This window comes from Macadamia integrifolia, chromosome 3 (genome assembly GCF_013358625.1).
Source record: "Macadamia integrifolia cultivar HAES 741 chromosome 3, SCU_Mint_v3, whole genome shotgun sequence".
NCBI lineage: Eukaryota > Viridiplantae > Streptophyta > Magnoliopsida > Proteales > Proteaceae > Macadamia > Macadamia integrifolia.
In genome coordinates this window covers 8,772,744-8,800,054 of record NC_056559.1, presented here as the reverse complement: position 1 = coordinate 8,800,054, position 27,311 = coordinate 8,772,744, and the positions used below count along the sequence as shown (strand labels likewise).

Sequence of the window (27,311 nt, the reverse complement as noted above, 5' to 3'; positions counted from 1 at the left end):
TTCTCAGCTGCGCACCGGCACCACCACATCCTCTCTCATCAACGGTTCCCGGCGGCCGAAACAAGAAACAATGCAGACCCTTCAATCTTCCCCAGCTGGTCCAGCCCTTCGCGTTTCCCCCATAGAACCTCTCCGTAAACAATCCCCTCAGCTCTCTACTTCAGCCAGAGTAGATCCTAAGAAGCAGAAGAAACTATGGATGAAACCCATCTCTGCTTCAGCTCCAAAAGGTTCCTCTGCTCCCAAGAGAGAGAAGGACCCGAAGAAGCGAGTGGTTATAACGGGTATGGGTGTCGCCTCTGTATTTGGTAACAACGTCGATGTGTTCTATGATCGTCTTCTCTCTGGTGAGAGTGGCATTGATATCATCGATCGGTTTGATGCTTCAAAGTTTCCCACTCGATTTGGTGGCCAGATTCGTGGGTTCAGCTCTGAAGGTTATATTGATGGCAAGAACGATCGTAGACTTGATGATTATCTTAGGTTCTGTATTGTTGCTGGTAAGAAGGCCCTTGAGCATGCTTCCCTTACTCGTGATGGCCTCTCTAAGCAGGTATGAGCTTCCCTGAGTTTGTTCTGTTTATACTTAATAATGCTTTAATGCTCATTACTTGTTTGATTTCGAGTTTCAACATAATGGGTTTTCCTCATTTGGCATATAATGCAAGAGAAGCAAAGGAATTAGCGTATTGGATCCAAGAATGTGTTTTTTTTATGATTCTTCATTTCAGTATGAATTGGAGGGTTTCAAGCTCTCAATTTATGTGTGAATCACGGTACTTAATATGTGATTCATTGTGGTTTGAATTGAAGACTTGCTTTTTGCTCTATCTATTTCTAGATGATTCATAGTATAAAGTGATTGATTTATCGAAAAATAGAGAGTGATTTAGATCTGGTTTTCTTTGGGCATTCTAATAGATATATATCTTATTGAGTTTCAGGTTTTAATGTTTTATACACATGCTTCCAAATTATGGACTGTACCATAGCATCTCTACCGTTTGTTTTGAAAATTTAAATCCTGTTTTGCCATATTTCCATGTAGATATACTATTTATGTTAGGAACAAGAAGATTACATCCACTATTGCAGTTGTTTTGACAATTATTGTTTCATGTAAGAACTACAAAAGCCATGACTCTGACTGGGCTGGTTATAGATCCTACAACTGAAGCACAATCAGTTTGAACAATTGCCCAAAGACCAAAAAGAAGCCTTATACAATGGAATTACATATTTCTGCTGGTATGCTTCTGGAGCTTACATAGAATCCTAGGCAAGTCTGCCTAAAACGCAACCCTAAAACGATGCCGAAGATATTGGAAAAATAGAACAAACAATGCACAGAGATTTATGAGATTCGGCAAGGTTGTCTACATCCCCGGTGAAATGAGATCATGCTTCACTGTCAATGGAGAGTAGGGTTACAACGTTCGTCCCTCACACGTCTCAGTTTTTCTTGCATTACAGAGAAAGAAACTCTCGCTACAAATATATAGCGAAAAAACCCTAATCTAAAAAGTACACAATTGCCCTCAAATAAAAAATTTGAGCGGGGGGCTGTGTCCCCCTACACCTCGGCTATGCGGGGGCCCTTGCAACCCGCACTACCCACTAACCGGCTAGCAGGACCGCTGTCCTGCCTGTCTAGGTGCTACACCAGTACTCCTTCAATTAAACTTTGACGGAATACAAGACATCGTACACCAATAATCTCCATCTTGGCTTGAATTCTGTTGAGCCTCCTGTAAAGATAACATGTAGACGTCTTCATCCCCGTACCTCATGAGAGATACAAACCCGCACCTATTTGGTGTGTCCCTCATCTTCAACAGTGAGTAATATTAATCAAGTCCAAACAGGACTCAAACTTCTCTGTAGTAACTGGCTTAGTAAACATATCTGCAAGATTGAGATCTATATGAATTTTTCTCAAATGAATACTGCCCTCTGACACAAGCTCCCTGATCTTGTGAAATCTCACATCAATATGCTTTGTCCTTGCATGAAGCACCTGATTCTTTGCAAGATGTATGGCACTCTGACTATCACAATGTAACACTATACCTCCTTGCTCTAACCCCAACTCACGAACTAGTTCAGCCAACCAGACTCCTTCCTTGGCAGTCTCAACTGCCACCATGTACTCTGCCTCTGTAGTTGACAATGCAATTGTAGACTGAAACATCACCCTCCATGATATAGGTCCACCAGTAAATGTAAATAAATACCCTGTAGTAGACCTCCTCTTGTCTAAATCACCTGTATAGTCGGAATCAACATAACCTGCCAATTTTGTGGAACTTCCTTTGCCACTGAACATAACACCTATATCTTTAGTCTTGCTCAAATATCTGAAAAATCCACTTAATTGCATTCCAATGCTCTATTCCTGGATTACTCATGTATCTGTTAACAACACTGACTGCATGAGACAAATCTGGCCTGCTACAAACCATACCATACATGAGATTCCCAACTGCGCTAACATAGGGGACCTGAGACATATGCTCCACCTCCTCATGTGTTGTAGGGCATTCCCTTTCAGATAATTTGAAGTGGCTGGCTAATGGAGTACTGACCGGCTTAGCCATTTCCATGTTGAAACATTTTAGCACCTTTTCAATAGACCTCTTCTGAGTTACCCAAAGTTTACCTACATTTCTATCACTAAGGATTTCCATGCCAAGGATCTTCTTAGCAGCACCAAGATCATTCATCTCAAATTCAGCACTCAAAAAAGACTTCAAAGAGACTATGTCATGTTTGTTCTTTGCAACAATGAGCATGTCATCAACATAAAGCATCAACAAAATGATGGAATTATCACTTGACACTTTATAATAAACACAACTATCATACTCACTTCTTGTGTAGCCAATCTTCATTATAAGGGAATCAAAGTGCTTGTACCACTGCCTAGGAGATTGCTTAAGACCATAAAGCGACCTCTTAAGCAGACAAACATGATCTTCCTTTTCCTGCACCTTGAAACCCTCAGGTTGCTCCATATAAATCTGTACCTCCAGGTCACCATGAAGAAATGCAGTCTTCACATCAAGCTGTTCAAGCTCCAAATCATACATGACCATCAAAGCAAGTAATACCCGGATCAAAGTGTGTTTTACCACTGGAGAGAATATTTCATTGTAGGCTATCCCCTCTTTCTGTGCATAGCCCTTAACTACAGGTCTGGCTTTATACCTTTCACGCTCCTTCTCAGATGCTGCCTCTTTCTTACGAAAAACCCATTTACACCCAATGATTTTTCTTTCCTTAGGTTTTTTCACAATCTCCCAAGTCTTGTTCTTTTGTAGAGACTCCATTTCCTCCATCATAGCTACCATCCATTTTTCATGTTGTGTATCACTCAAAGCATTATAGTAGGAAGATGGATTACCTGTACCTACAGTGAGGGCATAGGCAACCATGTCCTTAAACCCGTATCTCACAGGTGCTTTGTGAGTACGCTTCCCTTTACCCTTTACCCTTTGCCACAGTATAAGAAACTTCTACTGTTTCTTATTGTCCTGGTAAGTCACTGGATGACTCATTCTCTCTTGTTGTTTTTGACTCATCTAACTCCACTTGCACAGTAGAACCTTCTTTATTTTCATCAACTGCTTGTGAATTACAATTTGACTTCACCATATGAGACTCATCAAACACAACGTCCTTACTAACCATAACTTTCTGTGAACTTGGATCTCACAACTTGAATCCCTTTATGCCTTTCTTAAAATCAAGAAAAATACACTGCTTAGACTTTGAGTCTAACTTGGAATGTTGCTCACTCTCAACATGTGCATAGGCTGGACAACTAAATATTTTTATAATAGAATAATCTACTGGTTTTCCTGTCCATATCTCTTCAGGAATTTTACAATCAATCGCCTTTGATGTAGACCTGTTGATGAGGAAACATGTCATATTCACTGCTTCTGCCTAAAATCTCTTGCTCAACCATACATTCAACCTTATACTCCAAGCTCTTTCTAAAAGTGTTCTGTTCATCCTTTCAGCTACACCATTTTGTTGTGGTGTCTTTGGAACCGTGAAGTCACGTGTAATCCCTTCAGCTTTGCACAATTTTAGAAATGGCTTGTACGTGTACTCCTCTCCATTATCTGTTCTCAAGTACTTAATTTTCTTTCCTGTCTTCCTTTCTACCTCAGCCTTCCATTCCTTAAATTTAGTGAACACCTCACTTTTATGCTTCATGAAGTAGATCCAAACTTTCATTGAATAATCATCAACAAAGGTCACGAAGTATTCTGCCCCACCTTTAGATTTTGTTATTGAAGGACCCCATACATCGCTATGTACATAATCAAGCACCCCTTTACTCTTATGTTTTGCAGTTTTGAAACTAACCTTGCACTGTTTTTCGAACACACAATACTTGCAGAAGTTCAGTTTACAAGTTTTCACTCCCTTCAATAGTTTTCTTTTATGAAGCTCCATCAATCCTCTTTCTTCCATATGCCCTAATCCCATATGCCACAGATAAGTATCATCTGTATCAAATCTTGCATTTGTCACAGATGTTCCACCTATAATAGTGCTTCCTATGAGTCAGTATAGGTTTCCTATTAGCTATCCTTTCATGACAACCATAACACCCTTAATAACTTTGAGAACTCCACCTTCTGCTATGTACTTGCAGCCCTTTGAGTCAAGTGCCTCTAAAGATACTAAGTTTTTTTTTAATTCTGGTACATATCTCACATCTACTAGAGTTCTTACTATCCCATCAAACATTTTGATTTTGATAGTGTTTATCCCAATGGTCTTGCATATAGCATCATTCCCCATTAGGACAGACCCACCATTATATAGTTGATATGTATCAAACCAATCTTTATAAGGACACATGTGATATGAACATCTAGAATCTAAAATCCAAGAATCAGAAGGTTGATTCTTACCAGATGATATAGAGAGCACATCTCCATCATCTCCATCTGAACTGTTAGCCACACTAGCTTCCTCAGATGCCTTATCTACACCTTTCTTCTTCAAGTCTGCCTTTCTCTTCAAGCACTGTCTCTTCAGATGATCTTCCTTCTTGCAATAGTAACAAGAGGCATTTGTTTTTGCCCCTTTTGATTTCGATTGACTTTTCCCAGATCCCTTCCAATTTGATCTCCCTTTTTCCTGCTCCTTGTCACCTCCGAAAGACCTTCTCCTCGAGATTTCATACTACTGGTCTTCTTCCTTGTATCATTGGACATTAGGGCAGCTGCGACTTCATTCATCTCAAGAGTCTCCTTCCCGTACAAGAGAGTCGTTACTAAGTGATCATATGATTTTGGGAGCAAGACAACAATAGTAATGCCTTGTCTTCATCCTTGATCTTAACCTCCAGATTTATAAGTTTACTTACGATTTGATTGAACATGTTAAGATGTTCTAATAGATCCATACCTTGCTCCATCTATAGAGAATACAATTGTTTCTTCACGAATAAATTGTTCGTTAAGGACTTCGTCATGTAGATGCTTCCAAGTTTTGCCCATAACTGTGGAGCAGATTCGATACCCACAACATATTGTAGGGCATCATCAGAAAGATTCAATCAAATAGCACTTATTGCCTTTTCCTCCATCTCTTCCCAATATTCATCAGTAATTTTTGAAATTTTCTTCGACTTTCTCAATGACGTTTTCGTCAAACCCTGTTGTATCAGAAGATCCTTCATCCTTTGACGCCAGATGATGAAATTGTTCTTTCCATTGAATCGTTTAATATCATACTTGACATTTGATCTCTTCCCTGCCATCGTGATAGTAAACCCTAGAAAACGAAAACCTAGAGCTCTGATACGAATTTGTAGAAACGCAACCCTAAGATGATGTAGAAGATAATGAAAAAACAGAACAAAAAATGCACACAGATTTACAAGGCTTAGCAAGGTTTCCTATGTCCCCGGTGAAATGAGATCCTACTTCACTATCAATGGAGAATAAGGTTACAGCGATCGTCTCTCACACCTGTCGAGGTGCTGCACTATTACTCCCTAGATTAAACTCTGACGGAATACAAGACATCATACACCAACAAGAATGAGGAACCCTTCTCAACCTTTTGATTTTTTTCTCCACGTGTCAGGCATATAGGCCTACAGGGGATGGCCTCTATGGAGAGGATCTGGATCCTTAAAAAAACTGTTAGAAAAAAGTCTAGGGAAATTTTGTCCAATATAACTGATCTATGTCAATCAAGGTTCTAAAACTTAGGTTCGGTCTTAGGATCGGTCAAGGCCAATAGCCCAACACCCATCCCAATCAGCTTGGATCAAACAATATCTGACAGGATTACCTTTCTAAAAATAACGATTTTACCCTTGGGCCATCCCCATGGATGGGGATTGGAGACCGATCAAGACCGAACTAATCCGATTCAGCCGATATTGACTGATCCAATCCAAGTTTTAGAATCATGATGCCAATATCGTATTGGTATGGTATCATTTTTTAAAGTGATCGATACCTGATTTAATATCGATATCATGCACTAAAACTATGCTTTGTGAGTGTGAGATTTGAAATTGACACTTGTCCAATATCCCAATCCAACAACTCGCGTGAGCGAGTGGCACATGTTTTCTTGTTTTACAATTATCCTAAGGTTTGCCAAAAAAAAAAAAAATTCCTAAGATATTGATTTGTTTTTTTCAATCGCCTTCCTAACTAGAGAGTCAGTAACGCTATTAATTTCTCTATAGATGTGGGAGAAATTATATTCCACAAAGTACGAGGATATGTGATGAATGTCATGGATGACAAGGGGCACATCAAGGGGTGGGTGTTTAGAAGGATCCCTTATATGAAGAATAAGCTCTAGGTTATTGACTCCACACTGACCAATGGGGTTGGTAGCCTAGTGGTGAAAATACCTTCAACCCATCACCGCTTGAGTCAACTGGTTGTAGGTTCGAGTCTTGGCATACCGACTATCGTCCATTGGTCCTACGGAAGCGCTGCTTGCCGTACGGGGGCTATGATCACTTCCATGGAGCACCCTTTTATTGTTACCAAAAAAAAAAAAAAAAAATCTGACTCCACACTAATCATGTCATAGCATTTACCAATGGAATTGAGGAACAGGGGGTTTTTGAACCAAACAATACGCACAAAGAGGAAACCAAGGAGGATGTGATCGGCTATTTCCAATTGGGCTCCACTTTGCAGGAAGTAAAAAATGGCCAAATACCCCTGGATGACCCAATTTTCAAAAAATTTATTGTAAGAACAGGATACAGGTCAAAATGACCAAAATACCCCTGGATGGTCCAATTTTCAAAGAATCCATTGCATGTCCAAGGTTTAGGTTTAATATGACTAAAATACCCTTACTTAGGTTAAGAAATACATAGGATGGCTAGTTTGACCAGAACAACCTCCATTTAGGTCATAAGTGGCCCTGCATGGCCACATTGACCAAACTAATTGAGGTATGTTGTCTACTAACACTTTGTAGGAACCAAGCATCAGTGCATTGAAAGTCTCCACTCGACAACCACCAGCTCAAGTAAGATATCAACCTCCTAGTCAATTCCATTGGATAGGATTATATTAATTTCTTGATTTACCGAGGTTAACCATTTGAGTTTACTAATTAATTTCTGATTTCCAGTATCTTTGATTCACTGACTGATTTTTCAAATTTTACAGATTAAATTTATAGGATGTGGGTGAGGCCTACACTTTCAATCAGAGGAGAATTGGGCTCTACATAACCAAATCATACACAATCTCATAGCACCCGACATTAGCATGCTATATATTGACAAATCAAATCTAGGTACTCTCGAATGGTACGAGAACGGCGTGAACAAGGATTTTTGGATACACCAAGGGTGTAATCAAATAAGATTTCTTCTTTGTGAATCCCAAACTTTTCTGAGCTGAAAATGGACTCAACCCCTGTACCACTAGATAGTGTTTGGAAAGATAATTATGAAGATATATTGCATGTAAAAATCAGACCACTGAATTTTTCAGAATGATGTCCGGAAGATAGAAACCCTAAACAAGACTGACTAGGCCTTTCAGTCAAAGATTCCTGACAAGCCTCCCAGTTTCTTAATGGGCCCGCCAACCTTCCCTTTCTTTTTGTGACTACTTTTGGAGGCCTGCCAAATAAATTGAAGGGCCTGCCAAAAATCTGCCTGCCAACTTCCTAGCTTTGTTTTTACCGTATTGGCTACGGATCCGCCAAATGAGTATATTCTTGAGTTGCGGGCCTGTCAAGAAAAGATTTTTTTTCTGACGGACCCATCAATTCTCATATTTTTAGGTCCAAAAGACTACAAATAGGCCCACTCCTTCGCTTTACCAACGAGAAAGAGACATAGAAAGGGACTTATGCCCACCCACCTTCCCTCTTGTCTACCTGTTTCTCTCATAAAAACCCACGTGCTGAAAAATATTCCTAGTCCCATCCTTAGCCTATTTCTTATCGCAACACCCCACTCAACCCAAAACAAACCCAATACCCAATAGCCAAATACTTATGCCCGACGAGCCTATCACCCCATTTTGTGCGTCAAAGTACAGCATAAATTTCAAAAAATTCTAGAAGAGTCACTACTGGCGTGAAGCATCACAAGAAGGCCCAATTCTCCAAAAGAAAATAGATGGTGAAACCCACCTTCACTTGAGTCGGGGGACCATCATCAAGGTTCACGTATATGGTGAAAGGGGCTGGCCCCTCTCGACCCGAAACAAGGGTCGAGAACAGGTAAAAAAAAAAAAAAAAAAAAAGGTATAGTGTAGACTCTTCATTCAAGTAGCATACATTGTAGTGTATCACTAATTTAGTCATACATCCGGTGTAGTATAGTTTAGGGGAATATTCACTTTCTAATCATCCAATAGAAAAATCGGTTCAATCAGGCGGAGTGGGTGTCTAACACTTTCCTAACTCCACAACCTGATACTTACTCTCATATCTAGACAAAATCAATTTTTTGGGCCCTTTCCCTATGAATTGGGCCCACCCATCGGGCCCTAGACCCTAATCTTAAGTGACGACTCCAAATTTTATGATTTTCAATCTCCAAATATTTGTCATTAATCATCATTAATACGCCTTGAAGACTACATCAAAGAAAATAATCATCTATGAAATAGGCTTCCACGTGGCTTCAAACAAGGATGCGACGGTGTGGGGCCCACAAATTTGGACTAAAAATAAAAAGAGGGGGCCGAATTTCCTAAATCCTGGTGGTTACCCTTACAGGTCCCATCCTACACAAGGAAGGTGGCATCCGGAAGCTTCTGTGGAGAACGGATCCATTAGGGGGCGTTTGGTTCGAATTATCCATCGGACCAGATTCCAGGGATTCTGGATTCTGGATCTAACTCATATGAATGAGTTTCTTTGGAATAATTTCCTTTTGGTAAAAAAACTATTTGGTTACCCTGATTCTGTCACTTGATTCTAAGTGGAAAATTGTTTGGTTACCCTGATTCTGTCACTTGATTATGAGTGAAAACTGTTTGGTTACCCTGATTCTGGGCATTGATTCTGAGTGTAAAACTGTTTGGTTATCTTTGAGTCTTTGAACCCATGTTCTGTTGGGAAAAAAAAAATCCCAAAAACAAAACCAAAAACTAAAATTTGTTCCACACATGTACTTTATTTTTAATTTTTTTCCTTTTCTTTTTTATGGTAATATGTGAAAAAAAAGAGTGGAACTCGTGAACTATTAAGTCTAATAGTGTAGTGCAGTAATTTATTTTTTTTATTTTTTATTTTTAATTTTTTTTTGTAAATTGAAGAGGACAAAAAGAAGAACATTACAAGGCATGATTGTATTGTAGTTCATGTAATCGAAATAGGTATCGTGTATCATATACTTCAGATCTGAAAATTGCCCAAACCAGCGCATGATTTGGTTTATGGAGATAGATATGCTTCAAAGTGGGTAGAAACAATAGTCTCCAATGACTTATACAAGTAATATAGGTCCTTAGGACCAAATGAGAGAAGAAGTATGTAAATGTATAATATAGTACTGAGTTCATCCAGGTACTAGTAAATGCTAATTAAGTCTTTCTAAAAAAAAAAAAAAAAAATGGATAATGAACTCAATATCATTACAATGGCTTCGGACTTTTCTTTCCAAAAAATTCCAAAAAAGTTCATCCTACATTTTTGTTTAAATCAAGCTTCTTGACTACGTCAAGAACATCTCTCAACATCCTCATATGACCCTCAGATTCTTTTATTGCACCGTTCAAGTATCCTTTGATATAGTCTGATGAAGGGGAAGGAGATGATGAAGTTGATGTTTCTGAGCATAGGGACCTAGGTGGAGTCTGGTAAGTATCACAACTTGGGCTTGAACTTGATATCCATTCGAACATTCCACAACCTTTGTTTTCAACCTATAAAGCAAATATAATCATCTTATAAGAATACAAGGAAATAAACATTCAAATCTTAAACATCTGAAAAAAAAAAATTAAATTAAACAAAAAATTTAAGAAATTCATACCCCAGTTGATTGTGGACAGCACAAAAAATATCGACCATAATTTGTAATTGTTTTCGCAGTTCTGACCTTACACTGACCGTTCCCATACTCACACATCTTAAGATGGTCAACCCACATGAAGAAGGGGCAATTCATTGAACATTTAAAAAATTTCCTTCCAACATGTGACCCTGACTTAGAAGTGAAAACCGAGCAACCTTTCCCACAGTAATCACACTTTGCAATAGCACAAGCGGACATATTCGATGTCATCTGTAAGTTAACACAAACATTTTCAAGAGAGGAAATATGCATAGAAAATACTATTAAGTACGCCCCTCATCTGAGTGTGATGGACAAAAAATAGGAGACTTCAATGGCACAAATTTTATACCTCCTAAACAGGAATTGAAACTGATATACAATGGTGGGAAAGGAAATAAATAAAAGAAAAAAAAATGTGATCAAGATTCACCTCATCTGTGTTCTTCAATTGTTGCATGCACCTGTCTCCATCACTTATCATGAAGAAGGTTATAAGGACAAAGAGTGTTAAATACATGCCATTTTCGCTCTCTCACCAATTTTCTCAATGGAGTAATCTGGGTCACCTATGCGCTTCCTATTTATACCATACCAAAGAACCCAAAATATTATGACAAATAAGAATGATGTTGTCCATACTTAAACCTTGAAATCATTTAGAGAGGAACATAGAAAGAACCATTGTCTTAATATTTCTTAAGACTACATGCCACCATTGTCACAGACTTAACATAAACCAAAAGTTACATCAACCAAATAGATGCATTTTCTATTCAATAAAACCATTGTCGTAGAATGTCCAAACACTTCCTTTTGTCACCTCAATTCTTCTCAATCTCTGGCAAGTACATCTCAAGCAGATTTCGCCTATCTTCTACTCTTGTTTCCAAGAAGATAATGGCAGAATTCTTCTTGGCAATGAAATATTCCTTGGCCTTAAACTTTTTTTGAAAATTGAGGTCTGGAATGGCATCAACAGTATCTATAATTGCTCTCCCAAATTCAGACTGAGATTCACTCATTACCATCTTCTCGATTGAGTTAGCAATCGATTTCAATGGACTTACCACCTTTTCAGCTGCACCCTTCTTCCTCTTTTCTCTACCACTATTGACGGACTCGCGAGGTCTTTCTCAAGAACGGCTGGTACTACCAATGGGAGTGGAAGGAACACTTTCTTCGTCTTCAATAGGTTCATAGTCAACACCATCATTGTTCCCTATTCCCTCAACCTGAGTACCTGTCACGTCCATCATAACTTCAGTGGCAGCTTCAGAGGGGACTGTTGAATCATTCCCAGTTGCCATCTCTTTCCTTAGCAAAGCTCCAACTTCAAGGTGAATTGGGAGCACACTATGTTCCTTCCAATACTTTTGTTCTTTTTTCTAGCAATATAAAGGACAATGTCAATGTGCTTATGTTGTAAGTAAGAAAAAAAACACAATTATATAGAAATTATAATTTAAAAAATCCCATTATACCCTATAATCATTCCAGAAGTGTTGAGGAGCATCAAATCTCATATCAGATGCATTCCAACCCAATCCACTTTGCTTCTGTAGGTCACTCAATGCTCTAAGCCTTTGCTTCCAAATCCGGAAGTGGTTTCTCACTTGTTCACAGTCGTAACTAGTAAATAATTTCTCTTTCAGTTGGTTGGCAATTTCAATGAACTGCTCCTTTTTCAGTCCATTATCTCCACTCTTACCACTCTTGTACTGCTTCAATATACACTCCAACATGTAATTAGAAACGGCACTAGGCCATGAAGCAATGTCCCGTGACCTACTATTAGAATCTCCTGTTGGTTCCATCACATCAAAACTAACAAAATACACCATATACAATGTGAGTATATTTCATTAATACCAAGTAATCAATAACACTTACTAATTGGGAAATTCATAAACCTAATATTGCAATTTAGATAATAGTCCACCATACCATCCACAAGTGTGAGAATAGCAGTGAGGCCAAATAACTAGATCACAGAATCAAGACTCCACACAAGGGCCATTATTAATCAGCTCTACTGCATGGGACAAAATAGTAGTAGCAGTACCATAGGTGAGAACAACGGCAGCAACCAAATAAAGACTGCAAACCATGAAACCATCATGCGCAAGATTAAAAAAAAAAGTGGGGGGCAATATCCCATTGCAGAACATCCTTGTTTTATGTTGAATCTACAAGGACGCTATAGAGGACACTATAGTAGAACCAGATACAATGATGGCTGCACACCACAACAAAATACCCTGAAAATGACTCTCAGAACAGCATAGAGATTTGCACACATGAATCATTATTTTTTCAAATAATTGACTAAATGCCCAATTACACAATTACACTATGAAGTACATAACTATAATGGAAACGTAGCCATAACCCTAAACTCTAAAAATCAACTCAACTCACAATAGGAACACTCCTATCATCAGTAACCTTCAACACTCGTTACATACCCAACAAATATAAAATAATAAATGCAGCATGAAGAGAAGGAAAAAAGGAAAAATAGAGTGATCATCTCCCCAAGATTTGGCCTCAATTTGACCTTGGCAGCAATAGCAAGTTTCTAGCAGATTTCAGGAGAAGTAGATTGGATTTTTTCTATTTCATTCCCGTGAAGATTTACCTAGAACCAATCCAAAAACAGATAAACCTTGCTGTACTACTATTGAAGATCAACCCCTGTATACCACCAACTTAAATTCAATTTCAACACTTTCAGACCCAAGGAGACCAACTACATTCAATATCAGAACTGTCCATACCCATGAACAGTTTCAATTCAACACCCAAAAAAAGCTCAAAAATTCCTAGCTTTTGATGCCACCAAGGGTTGTTAATGGAACTTATCATTAACAAAAGCAGAATTTGACATAGCTTGATCTAATCCAATCAAATAAGCAATCAAATGTAAGAGAATCTAACTAGTAAAAAAATCAAAGTTGGATATACCTCAATCCAATCTGATAATGATGCAAGCTTGATTAGCTATATTTAAAATCAAACTCTATAAATAAAAAAGTTCAAACTAAAATTACAGGAACTTCTCCCATAAGACTTAGATGTATATGCTTCTTTCATGTTTAATTAGAAAAGTTTGCATTGGTTTCCAACGGTTTAAGTTATCCTTTTTATAGTTCTATCATTCATACGTGATAATCACAGAAGCCAAAACAGATTTAAACTTACTCTGGTCAAGCCAAAGTCGGTGGTCTATTCACAACCATAAATCCACTCCATCGGTAAGTTCCATGTAGCCTTCCAAAACATTATTATTACACACCAACCATATACACCACATTATATCAGTGGGCAGAAGGCCATATCTTATAGTTTAGCCTACATATCCAACTAACTCTGATCAGGTTTTTAATGCCTTTGGCATCACCAAAGCCACTAAGAGGGACCAAAAAGAAGTTAGATACGTCAGAAACCTGGAAATTGACACAATCAAGCATACTAAGGCCATTAACAGCCTAGGGATTTAAGAGGAAGTTCCTTGCTGGTGTTGAATTCCAATCATAAAAGCTCAAACCATTGGATATTCTACAAAATCCCTTGTTTCTACAAAGGACCATTTCAACCCTGATTCCCGACCCTTAGTAAAAGAAAGAAAAAAAAATGAAAAGATGATCATAAACCAAATCATCTAGTGTATCTGAAAGAAAATTAAAATAAAAAAATATATTCACCCAAGAAAATAAAAAAACAACAAGGATTTTGCTTTCACATTCACAATCATTAGTGAAAGGAAAATATGATCATAAACTAAACCGTCTCAATCATTAGCAAAAAGGAAAATATGATCATAAACCAAACCTTCTCAATCATTAGCAAAATGGAAAATATGATCATAAACCAAACCTTCTCAATCATTAGCAAAAAGGAAAATATGATCATAAACCAAAGCTTCTCAATCATTAGCAAAATGGAAAATATGAGCATAAACCAAACCTTCTCAATCATTAGCAAAATGGAAAATATGATCATAAACCAAACCGTCTATGTTACATAATGAAAATAAAAAAAGGTAAGGTTTTGCTTTCACAGGGACATAAAGAGTTCCATGGCGTTTTAACTAGCACCTTTAAGCGAAGTTCCAAAACCTAGACCGATCAAGAAGCAATTCAAACAAAAAGCAATAAGATGCCCAGGAACAGAACAGGAAAACCAAAACATTCTCTGCTCCTATTGAAAACCCACCCTTTTTTCCTTCCATCATACAAACCTGACCCCGCTCAAGCTCACATATCAAAACAGAGACAACTACAAAGCAAAGTAATAGAGATTACCAAAGCAAACATTATAGTTTTACAGAGAAGCAGAGAAGAAAAAGAGATCAAAACCTAGTCAGAATTCCATACATTCCAAAGGAAGTTACAGAATAACAGAAATTTCTTTACAGAAATAAAGAAGAAGAAGAAGAAGAAGAAGAAGAAGAAGAAGAAGAAAATCTGAAAAAATGGAAACCGAATTTCCATAATATTAAGAACACGCATACGAAGAAGAAAAAATCACATAAGAATGGAAATCTCACCTTAAATCAAGCTTCGATTTTGCAGATTCAAACCTCGGAGTCGATCGTCTGATTTGGAAAGAGGGTAAACCCTAGATATGAAGTTTACAACCTGAAAAATAGAAACCGAACTTCAATAATCTTAATAAAACACAAATGTACGCCAAGAATACAAAGAAGAGGGGAAATCTCACCTTCAATCAACTCAGTTTTAGGCAATCTTCTCAGATGCGAGCATCTATCATGGACAGAGGGTAAACGTGAGAAACCCTAAACACAGAAAAAGAAGAAGAAAAAGAGAAGGAACAAAGAAGAAAAATAAGAAGAAGAAGAAGAAGACGAAGACGAAGAGGAAGAGGAAGAAGAATCCTCGAGCTGAAGAAGACGAAGACGAGTAAGAAGAGGAAGCAGAGGAAGCAGAGGAAGAAGAAGAAGAAGAAGAAGAAGAGGAAGAGGACGATGGGATTTCTCACCTCCGTCGCTCTGTTTCAGGGAAAACCTCGATCGAGTTTCACCGTGAGAATCGCAGGACTCCGAAATTTTTGCTTCAGAGTGAATCCATGTTTTTTATAGCAACCCAATAAACCGTGACTCGATCCTGGATTAACCTATTGAGGTTAATCCGAATGAGTCGTGGAATTTAGTTGAAATCCCCGATTCTACTGGCCACCACGACTCCGAATCGGCTTTTCACAAAAATGAGTCAAATGGTTTAAATTTAATGGGAAACTGATTCCCTGGAATCTGGTCCGATGGATAATTCGAACCAAACGCCCCCTTAGTTCGTCAGATAGGACACTGTGTGTCGACGCAACCTTTAGGTCAAATGCTGGCTTTTTGAGACCATCTAACTTCTCATAGAGTTTTTTATGGCACCGCTCCAAACTTAGTCATTCTTGTATTGCTTTCGTGAGAGGATGAAGCTCGGTATCTTGGGGCCCCTTACTGACCCAAGCCGGGCTTCAATAACGGGGCGGCTGACCTCCTGCACGGTCATCTCAATGGTGCTGCCTTGACAGACTCTTACTCGCGACCAAGTTTCATCCCTTGTGTGATGGCTTCGACTTTCTTCTCTAGTATGTGTCCTTCCGTTGTACTCACAGCTCACTGCCTCCTGAGAGTGGGATCGCCCTTCTGTCGCATGGATGGAGTGTCTCGGCGAAAAAACTGAGGCCTCAAGTGGTGCATCATTGTTTCTCATGGACTCTCCATGAACACGTGTTTGTTGGTTCATGCTAATGGCTCGATGTGCCTCACGTGCTGGTCGACGTCTAGGAGGACTTGAAGATCCAGTTCTATTGCGCCTCCTTGCCGACGGTGGTTGTGCATGCGTCGTCGCTAGCAGAACTGGTGCCATTGGAAATGACGGTACGCAGGGCCACCGACAGAACTGGCCATGTTAGTGAGGTCGTGCTGAACTAGCGAATGAATTTTCAGATAAGATTGTTGGTCTGACCTGGAGGCTCGGCCTTGATAAGTCTTAATTGCTGGGGCGGCAAAGGGTGTCATAGTCTAACCTGGAGGCTCGGCCTTGATAAGTCTGAGCTAGCTGGTAGCTTGGTATGGTTGTCCCGAGCTAAGTACACTTTTCGGCTCTTCAGAACTATCTTTGTGAATTGGAACATAGAAGGTGAGAGAGAAACACAAATTGATTAAATTCATCAAATACTTGAAGACAGACTATACTCTGAACCTAGTAACCATTGTAGACTGTAATGGGTAATTTAAAATTAAAAACCCAATAGTAAAGGAGAAAGAGAGAATTGTTGGTCAAAATGTAAAATACAAATAAATTCTATGTATAAATAATATGGAAACGAAGGGAATAATATGGGAACAAGGGGGAGTCCACATTTTTATCTACCAGAGTGCACACAGGGGGCAGAGGGTCATTTCATGGGACCCTTTGAGAGGGTGTAGGGACCAATTAATTCTTTTTCTCATATAACGTATATAAAGTTTATCAAGTACCTGTCTTGGAATGGAATTCAGTAATGACACAATGTTCGTAACTTGCTAGCTAAACTGTTTGGTATTTTGTTCTAATCATACCTTCTTTTGGATTCTACATTTGTTAACTTTTTCTGTTGGGATATGGTGGGGAATCCCCAAAGCTGCAGAATTAGTTAGTTTACAGCATGTGCTGACAACTATATAGAAGCAATAAATATCTTCCCTTAGATATCTCTTAAATCTTAAGTATAGCTTGATTCATTTTTATTTCAATTAATTTGGCTTAATATCTCTGTAGATTTTCAATAACAGAACCTAAATCCCTTTCTTTTCAAGTCCAATAGTAATAATTCTTTGAAAAGAACTAAAAGAATGGGGGAGATAAAAGCATGAGAAACCATCTCAAAAATTGAAACCCAAACTTATCTTTGCATTAGTTGTTTTTCCCTCACTCACTTAGCTACTTTATTTCTTAGCTGCTTTATTTCTCTGGTGATTTTCCGTTTGTGCATCTTTTCAAAAGACTTGCATAACCACATCAAAGTAGGATTAGACATTCATCCTTACGTATAATTGAGGTTTTTGCATGATAAATTTTTTCCTTCTCTAAGTGTTGTGTCTATGATTGAATTCAGGGCTTATCTTAAGTTTTGAGTGTTATGATATTCAAAGGTGCAAATTAATTCCCATAATCTGTCACTGCAAATAGAGAATTACATGATCACTTGATTTTATTTTTGTAGTCAAAAGAGACCCTATTATTAAATCATTTTTTTTATTATTTTTGCTAGATTATCATTTGTATTAAAATATAAAAAAGAAATATACAGGAAAGAATTGGGAAAAACACTCCAAATACACGCACAAAAGTGCCCAGAGAAAGACTAAAGAGGGCTAGATCAGATTCCCCACCTTGGACATTGCCATCAGTAAGGAAGAGACCTCAAAAACCCCCTAGAGCCTTAACAAAGAAACATTAAATCAGATGGAAACAGGGACACTTAGTTGCATCCATTTCAAGATCTAGGTGCACCATAGCTGGCCAAGAGACAATGGGATCAGAGAAACTAAATTTAGTTGCCGATTTAGCAAGAAAATCTGCAATTGAGTTTGCCTCCCTATAACAGTGAGTTACCTTCCATTCAATAGAGTTTAAGAAAGGAAGCAAACTACACCACCATTGATGACAAAACCAAGGAACCACACCCCTTGAAATTAATAAGACCACAGCGACTGAATCACATTCAATCCAAAGACACTCGATACCCATCGCTTTTGCCTGTTCCAAGCCTTCTATGACTGCTAAAAATTCTGCCTCAAAGTTGGTTTTTACTCCTATAATCCCTCTAAAATTTCCAATTACCTCAGAATTCAAGTTTCGAAACACACCAACAATACCCACCCTGCCTGGACATCAGTATTACATTTTATCCAATCCTCCACTGGGGCACACCAGAAAATTTCAAACATCTGTCGAGGTCTTCTAGGAGAAAATCGAATCCCAATACTCCTTGCACACATAAAATCAGAAATAGACAAATAATTCCCTGAAGTGCAATAAGATTGTAGACTAATTTCATTCCGGACCAAAGCGAAGCACTGCTCAGGTGTCCTTTGTATCCCATCATGAAACCTGGAATTCCTTTCCATCCAGATGAAGAAAGGAATCAAAATAAAAGTAGCCATCCACACCCATTTGAAGGAAACCGATTTCCCACAAAATTTCCACCAGAACAAAAAATCACTCCATTTCAATAACCCCCTGCCAGATCTTCCCAAAACAGTCACAGAACTTCATCAAAACTTTAATGGAAAACTCATAGTAGAAGAAGATATGGAAAAATGATTCCTCTGCAACACCACATAATACACACTTAGAAGCCAAAGAAATACCTTTCTTTTTTACCGTATCATCAGTTGGAATTTTTCTTTTCATAAATCTCTACCCAAAAATTTCTTGACGAGGCTGGATCTTCGATCTCCAAACTATTGAGTGCCATCCAATAGAAGGAGAAGACTGTCGAACCACCTCCCAAGCCCATTTGATGGAGAACGAACCCGACGAAGATGGACACCAATGACAAATGTCCTCATCAGCTGTGGGATTTATAGATTTTTTTGCCATCGCAAAAAAATTAGAGAGTAAGAGAGATTGTACTGATGGAAAATTCCATCTTTCATTGACAATGAAGTCAGACTCTTGAGGAAGCATCAGACAGCTCAACAACATCCATATCCAACGAAGTTGCTAGCGAGGAGCTCCCTAGCCATTTATCAAGCCAAAAATTTATCCGCTTCCCATTTCCCACCGTCCACCCAATATTATCAGAGATAATATTCCAAACTTTTTTCAAATTTGGCCAAATGGAAGACATTCTATAGCCACCTTTTAGAGAACCATTCTTATTTAAGAAACAAGCTCTAAAGAATTTAGCCATAACAGAATCTTCATTTCTGATCTGCCATACCGACTTACATAAACAGGTGACATTCACATCTCTCAACCTACGAATCCCCAAACACCCTCCTGCTTTGGTTTGCAAACATCCTCCCATTTTACTACAATTTTATTTTGCACTTCCATATCCTCTGACCATATAATATTTCAAACACATCATTCCACCATATTCACAACAGAATCAAGCCACTACTAAACAGCAAAATTATGAACTGGGATACCTGAGATCACAAACTTGACTAGCTCTACACGACCCGCCATAGATAAAAGCTCGTCCTTCCACCCAGCCAATCTATCTTTGATCTTATCAACCAAAGGGAGCATGTGGGATTTATTTACGTGACCCTTAAAGATCTCCACCCCAAAATACTTCGTCGGGAGAGAAGCAGCTTGAATTCCCAGACAATCACTGATAAACTGCTTCCTATGAGGAGCCACCTTCCCAAAGAAAATCTTACTTTTCTCCAAGTTGATTATCTGACCCGACAAATCCTGATACTTAGAGAGGAAACCGTGAAGGTTTCTCACATAACAAGCTGAAACATTCATAAATATGAAAATATCATCAGCAAATAAAAGATGAAATGGGATAGAAGTACCTCTTGGTCTTGAAAGAGTTTTTAATTTTTCTTCAGAGATAAGACCCTTCAAACCTCTGCAGAGCACCTCTTCGACCACAATAAAAAGAAGAGGGGATAAAGGATCTCCTTGCCTCGGACCACGACCTATTCCAAAAAATCCCACTGGGCCACCATTAACTAGGATTGACATTCTAGAAGAAGAAAGGAGTTGGCTGATCCACTACACCCATTTTGATGAGAAGCCAAACTTCCTAAGAGTCACAAACAAAAATTCCCACGAGAGAGAATCATATGCCTTCTGAACATCCAACTTGATCCCCATACCACCTCCTCTAACAGTAGAAAACATCTAATTTTCCAGTTCAGAGGCTAAACTAATATTAGAAGATATAATATTCCCTTTCTGAAAAGCCCCCTACTCATCCAACACTAGCCTGGGAAGAAAAGGCGACAACTTGGAAGCAAGCACCTTGGATAAAACTTTACAAGTAAAGTTTCCCATACATATTAGCCTGAATTTATCTAGCGATGCAGCCCCTTTAACTTTTGGAATCAGGGTTATAAAGCAATTATTCACCTCCTTAGGAATCTGAGCTATTAAGAAAAAGGTCTTCATAGCTCTGCAGAAATCTCATTCAATTATATCCTAGCACTGCCTAAAAAAAGATCCAGGAAATCCATCTAGACCTAGAGAACTATCTAGATCCAACTCCCAAACAGCCCTTTCGATTTCCTCCATAGCTGGAACAACCTCCAAGATTGCATTATCCCCATCATCCAGCTCACTAGGCATCATATCCAACAAGTCTTTATGATCACTAACTAGCAGAATAGCATGAAACTCCTCATAGTACTAAATAATATAGGACGAAACATCTTGCGGAATCCAAACCCAAGAACCATCACCTCTCCTTATAGAGCTTATCTGGTTTCTTGTATGTCTCATCTTCACAGGATGGGAAAATTTGGAATTCCTATCCCCATTCTTCATTCATCTAATTTTAGCTTTCTCTGCCCAAAGACTCTCCTGCATCTGGGAAGCTTTTAAAAGAGTTGTTTTAGCATCAGCTTCCTTATTAAAAAGATCATTAGACATCCCCATAGTCTCTATCTGAGCTTGAATCGAAGCCAAATTATCAGAAGCTTTTACCACCTCTTCATTCAGATTGAGGAACACCTCCTTAGCCTAGGATTGCAACACAGATTTTAAAGCTTTCGGCTTCTGAGACGAGATAAACATAGGACAACCCTTAACATCCACTTCCCAAGCCTTCTTTACCACAGAGATAAACGAATCATCCTCCATCCATAAAGAATGGAATCGAAAAGGGATATTACAAGGCTTAGGAACCAAGTCCGAAAGCACCAAAATGGGGGAATGGTTAGAAGCAGTAGAAACTAAATTCCTCTATAAAATATTATGGAAGCAATCAAGTCATTTCTCATTGCAAAAAACAGCAATCCAAAACAACCGCTACATGATTGCAACGTCTATTATTAGTCCATGTGAATTTCTTCCCCTGAGTAGGCGTAGCTAACAACATACACCCATCCACAAAAGCTTGAAAATCATTAGCCGACCCCAAATTATACCTTCTGGGACCACACTTCTCATGAGAAGCTAAAGTGGCATTGAAATCCCCCATCACTGACCATGGATTCAAAGCCATTGGCAGTGAACACAACTCAGCCCAAAGATTCCTCTAAAACTACTAGCATGGACAAAGGAAACACCCACCTTGTGCCCCGCCCAATCCACAATGACCGAAATTTGTTGCTCAGAGGAAGCAACAACCATTGGTCTAAAAATTCCCCTCTTCCAAATGACCCATAAATTTGGCACCTTTCCCTGTCGCTCGTTATGAATAAAATCACTATCGTACCTGATGCGAAAAAAATTGACTGGACGATCTTAACTGCAGTTCCTGGTGCTTTGGCCGACCTGCACAGAAGAGATGACAGGGAAGAGCCGGGCTGACCCGACGGGGGACTCTCCGATGCCTAAGTCAGACATTTCCATAACAGATGCTCAAGAGAGCTTTTCCAGTAAGAGAAGTGAGTAATCCCTCCCCCATGATGGAGGCTTACCTTGGTATTTATAGGCTGCTGATGGAGGGCGAGTGGGAGACGATTGTGAAGAGTCCTGTTTAGGCGTGGAGTCCTCAAGGGGAGTGGCTCTGTGATTCTGGGAATATTCCAGGCCTCTTAACTCGGAAAGGCCAACTGTGTGACCTCTATGATGACATGTAGTGGGTGGAGTCTTGTCCTCCGAAATAGGGATTACGTTCTTTGAATGTACGGGTGGACGAAAACACGTTTCTAAAAACCTTGTTGTTGACGTCAAGCCGAGGTGGCAGCACGGCACGATTAGGCTGAGGTGGAGCACGGCACGATGGAGGCCAAGGAGACAGCACGGCCTGATGAATCCCGAGGAGGTAGCACGGTCTGATGGAGGCAGAGGTGATAGCACGGCCTGATGGAGGCAGAGGTGATAGCACGGCCTGATGGAGGCCGAGGTAGCAGCACGGCCTGGTGGTGGCCGAGGAGGCAGCACGGCCCGATGGAGGCCGAGGTGGGAGCACGACCTGATGGAGGCCGAGGTGGAGCACGGCCTAGTGGAGGCCGAGGTGGAAGCACGGCCTGATGAAGGCAGAGGTGGAGCACGGCCTATGGAGGCCGAGGTGAAGCACTGCCTGAAGGAGGCCGAGGTGGAGCACGGCCTGGTGGAGGCCGAGGTGGAAGCACGGCCTGATGGAGGCAGAGGTGGAGCACGGCCTATGGAGGCCGAGGTGAAGCACTACCTGAAGGAGGCCGAGGTGGAGCACGGCCTGATGGAGGCCGAGGTGAAGCACGGAAGGAAGGTGATATGCTTTATCCGTGCTAAGGAAGGGGACATATTTTGCTTCATCAGTAGCCAAACTTATTGAAAAACAAAGATGGGAAGCTACCAACTTGAACCATCAGTTCTGCTAAGCAAACTAGGTCTGGAGATGACTCCCTTAAAAATTATCGCAAGGCCCTCCTTCCAGAAACCTTCTTATACCACGAACATTCCAAAACAAAAAAACGCATAATCAATGTTTTGAAACACCCTTAGCGTCAGACCTATTTGCCTGCCTACCTTCTTCTTTCGACGCCTTATACTCACAGAAGCCCCATTCTTCTCACAAATCTGAATCACCATGTCCACTGCCATCACTTATGAAAAAGAGACAGCAATTCTTCCCCCAGAAATTTCTGTGACCGGGCATCTATCCACCACCGCAGCAACATGGCCTGAATTTTGACCAGCACCACCACCACGAAGGTCGCCTCTACCCCCTTACCTGTCACCTGCCTCCGAGGACGAGTGGAAGTGGCCCTCCCTATAGCAGCAATTGGAATCTACTTCACACCTCCATGGTCTCCCTAAACCACACGCCCCTTCTCACCAACGAGGGCAGCAGCCTCTTCCTCACATGGGTCGGGTTCACTTAAGTCAGCAACCGACCCAGAGAGAGAATCCCCATCCGACCCCGATGGTATCTCAATAGCTGAAATCGTCCCACCCATAACCAACCTTCCATCTATAGTGCCTTCCTCATTTGGAGACTCCAAAACGATTTAAAGATCCCCCACCTCAACGTTACCATCAAGAGGAGACCTAACTATAGAAGGAATCATGAGAGAGGCGACTTGAGAGGAAGGATAAGGATTTGAATTTAAAATATTTTCTCCCCCCTCAACATTTCCATCAATAGGAGTCCCTCTTATGGAAGGAACCAATAAAGGAACGTCTTGAGTGGGAACTGCCGGATTTGAGTTTCTCCCTACCTCCGAGTTGACTCCAACCGAGTTAACTCCATCATCCACATACAACGCCCCTGGAATCCCACTTGTTGCTGCCATGGCACTTTGCTTCTCATCATCTATCTTTTTCTGCCTGCAGGACGACACATTGTGACCCACCTTCTTATAGTATCCACAACGTTCAATTATCCTCATAAACTATTTTTTGTCGAAAGTCAAAGACCTTAGAGGTTCCTGGTTCAAGCCGCTCAACCTAAACCTCATCAATCCTTGGAGAGGATTCAAAAATATCAATTTCAACCAAAACTCTTGCATAAAAACCCATCAACCCCTGACAAGTATGATGATCTAATGCCACCGGACGCCCAGCCGCCTTAACTATTGAGAGCAAAACGTTCTCATGCCAATACTCTAGGGAAAAATCAGGGAAACGGATCCAAACTAACTTTTTCAGTGCTTGTTTTTCGTGGATGTTGAAATCAGGTTTCCAGTGCTGAAACCGAATCAACTGCTCCCCAATCCGCATAGGACTTCGCTTCCATACTGCAGTCCTGTCTCCTTCATTGTTAAACTGAAAAATTACAAAACCCTTTCCCAAGGGGCGCATCGTCACTTCCTGGCTTAATTTCCACTTCTCTTTTGCTTCCTGACAAAGAGCATCTAGAGAAATCAAGCGGAAATTGACCCACCCTATCAGAGCAAAATGAAATATCTTCCTCTTCTCCTCATAATCAGTCTGAGGTATTACGATTCTTGTAATATTCCCAACATGGATTGGCTCTGGAAGAGCGGCTATCTCAGGCCAGGCAGTGTTTCTAACCGCTCTTGCATAGGTTTAGGAGCTGCCAAGTTTGTCTTCTCCTGCACCACCCCTTGGCCATGAAAACTTGGTCCTCGATCAATTGCTTCCTTGTCACCACCATCTCCTTCCAACCCATCTTGCGGATTCAGGTCTCCCAAATCTCCAGAATCACCAGTCGCAGCCATCACCACCCTGTTCTCCTTCTGACTATAAATGACCAATCATTTTTTTATTTGATTACAGGAAGTAATTTGAAAATTCAAATTAAAAACAAGCCGAGGTTTTTTTTTTTTTTTTTTTTTTACAATTTGAATTTGTGATGGAGCTTAGTTTTTGACATAATATTTTTGAATTAGTTATTTTAGATATAAGTGACTTGGATGATAAATATGATTTATGCATATATATATACATATAGTTATTATATATTGTGTATTGAATGGATTATGTAGGTTTGACAAACGAATACATTTTCATAAAAATATATTATATACACTCCTAAAAGTAACGTATCTATGTCTTCGAAATAAAATATTGCAATTAAAATTCGCAGCTATAAATTTTGTTACACAAAATATCCACTATTACAAAATCGCAACTACAAATTGCGGTGAAAATTTTCGCATCTAAAATCTGTAGTTATAGATTTTTCTGTACAAAAAATTCAACCATTATAAAACTTGCAATTACAAATTTCGGAGCATAAATTTTCGTAGCTACAAAGGTGCAGTTACAAATTTTGTGGCACAAAATTTTGTAGCTAAAATCCACAGTTATAGATTTACTATGGAAAAAATTCGCAATTAGAAATCGGCAACATTAGATTTGTTATGAAAACATTCGCAGCCGCAGTAATAGATTTACTGTAGAAACATTCACAGTCGCAACAATAGATTTGCTGTGGAAACATTCGCAACTATATATTTGTTGGGGAAAAAATTCGGAGTTAGAAATCCGCAGCATTAGATTTGTTGTGAAAATAATCATAACTAAATATTTGCAGCTAATAGAGTACCCTTTTCCTGGGGTGTGAAATCCGCAGCTACAGACTTAGCGACGACACTTGTAGCTGTGGATAGCAAACTGTAGGAAAAGGGTACTCTATTACTACAGAAAAAACTGAATTTATAGGCCTTCTTTGTTGTAGTGATCAATCCATCATTATATACCCATATCAATATAATCATGACTTCTTGTATTCAATGCTTATATTCGGTCATGTCTCTTGGGATGATTGTTAGGCTCCTCCTTAGCATTGTGTATGGTCGAATAATATTTGGACTGGGCTCAAGCCCTAACGAATCATGTCGATTTCGGGCTATGATCAATCAAGACATATCGATTCCTAATGCATGCTTGGAATTGACACCCCTAACTGAAACATTGAATCCTACTAATCATTTCTATGCTTATATTTTTTGGGACTAGTATTAAAGTAGTATAAAACCTTCAAAGATAGAAGTTGAAGGGCTGGCCCCTGAAGCGCCCTTGGTTGATCGGGTTGGTGGTTACGGTGGCGGCTATCTGGAATGAGAGGAATATCAGAAGGCATGAGGGAATTTCTCATAGCGCAGCTATGATTGTGGCAGCCATTCATAAGGACATCTCCTTCATTTGTAATGGGATGAAGATTTCGCCCAAATCTGGAATGATCTTGTTCTGAGCAGGAAATTTCTTTGTGTCAATGGCCAAACTTCTTCCCATCAAATATTGGAAGTTCTTTGGTGCAAGCCATTTTTTTCGTGGGTGAAATTGAACGTTGATGGCTGTTCCTTAAGGAATCCTGGTAGAGCTGGTGGTTGAGGTATTTTAAGATATCATCATGGGAAAATGTTGCTCTCCTTTGGTTTTTCCCTAGGGGTGTCTACTAATTTTCGGGCGGAAATTTGTAGTATCATTAAGGGGTTGAATCATGCTCACAATATGGATGTGAGGTGCTTATGGATTGAATCAAAGTCTGCCCCTGCTGTTGTCCTCTTCCAACATAGGCTCATCCCTTGGTTTGTTTACCAGGAATGGGCAAATCTTTCTTGTTTTTTTGCTTAAGTTCAGCAAAGAGTATATTAAAAAGAATGAGAATAATACAAAGAAGTCCAAATAGACAAAACTGAACAAACTTAAGACCCAAATCCACCTTCGGCATGGCCATCAGCAGAGAAGGCATTAAGACTAAATAAATGAAGCTACATCCTCAAAAGAAGCATAAAATTTACAAGAACCGGAACCTAGGCTTTTCCATTGTGTCCCATTCAATATCATTTGCAGAAAATCTTGGACCAGAGTCCATTGATTGGAAGATCACCCACTGCTTCAGGGAAGGAAATCCGGTGGCTGATTATCTCGCCAAAGATGCAGCAAAGTCAGGGACTTCAGGTGTCAAAGATTTTATTCCTCAATCGATCATAGATGAGCTGATCCATGATGAAGCTGGTCGCCTTAGTTTTCCTTTTTATAGATAGCGGTAGTGAGTCTCTGCTGATGGCAATGCAGAAGGTGGAGGCTCACTTCGTTTAGTTGATTGAATCATTCCTTGTATTCTTGCGCTTTTGTAATTCTCTTCATTCTTTTTTCTTTTCTCAATAAAATTCTGATCTTTAGAGAAAGAAAAAAAGAAGATAGATCCAAAACCTAATCTAAAGCTACATAGAAGAAATAAAATAAAATAA

The 27,311-nt window shown here is 39.6% G+C and overlaps 2 protein-coding genes across 6 annotated transcripts; one reads left to right on the top strand and one right to left on the bottom strand.

Annotated features, from left to right (window-relative positions):
• On the top strand, window positions 1-27,243 carry LOC122074674 (3-oxoacyl-[acyl-carrier-protein] synthase I, chloroplastic-like). Of its 4 annotated transcripts, XM_042639612.1 has the most exons (3): window positions 1-553; window positions 7,486-7,536; window positions 7,680-7,988. In XM_042639612.1, the coding sequence occupies exons 1-3, from the start codon at window positions 71-73 to the stop codon at window positions 7,701-7,703; spliced, it is 558 nt and encodes a 185-aa protein (XP_042495546.1). In that variant the 5' UTR covers window positions 1-70; the 3' UTR covers window positions 7,704-7,988. The 4 variants fall into 4 exon arrangements, with proteins under 4 accessions (XP_042495546.1, XP_042495545.1, XP_042495548.1 ...); XM_042639611.1 differs by lacking the exon at window positions 7,680-7,988 and having other exon boundaries at window positions 7,486-7,668; XM_042639614.1 differs by lacking the exons at window positions 7,486-7,536; window positions 7,680-7,988 and adding an exon at window positions 26,074-27,243 and having other exon boundaries at window positions 2-553.
• Window positions 11,143-15,174, bottom strand: LOC122074673. 2 transcript variants are annotated; one of them, XM_042639610.1, is made up of 3 exons: window positions 15,084-15,174; window positions 12,016-12,358; window positions 11,143-11,919 (listed from the first exon to the last, which is right to left on the bottom strand). In XM_042639610.1, the coding sequence occupies exons 2-3, from the start codon at window positions 12,346-12,348 to the stop codon at window positions 11,668-11,670; spliced, it is 585 nt and encodes a 194-aa protein (XP_042495544.1). In that variant the 5' UTR covers window positions 12,349-12,358; window positions 15,084-15,174; the 3' UTR covers window positions 11,143-11,667. The 2 variants fall into 2 exon arrangements, with proteins under 2 accessions (XP_042495544.1, XP_042495543.1); XM_042639609.1 differs by lacking the exon at window positions 15,084-15,174 and having other exon boundaries at window positions 12,016-12,577.
• Window positions 27,244-27,311: the final 68 nt, after the last annotated feature.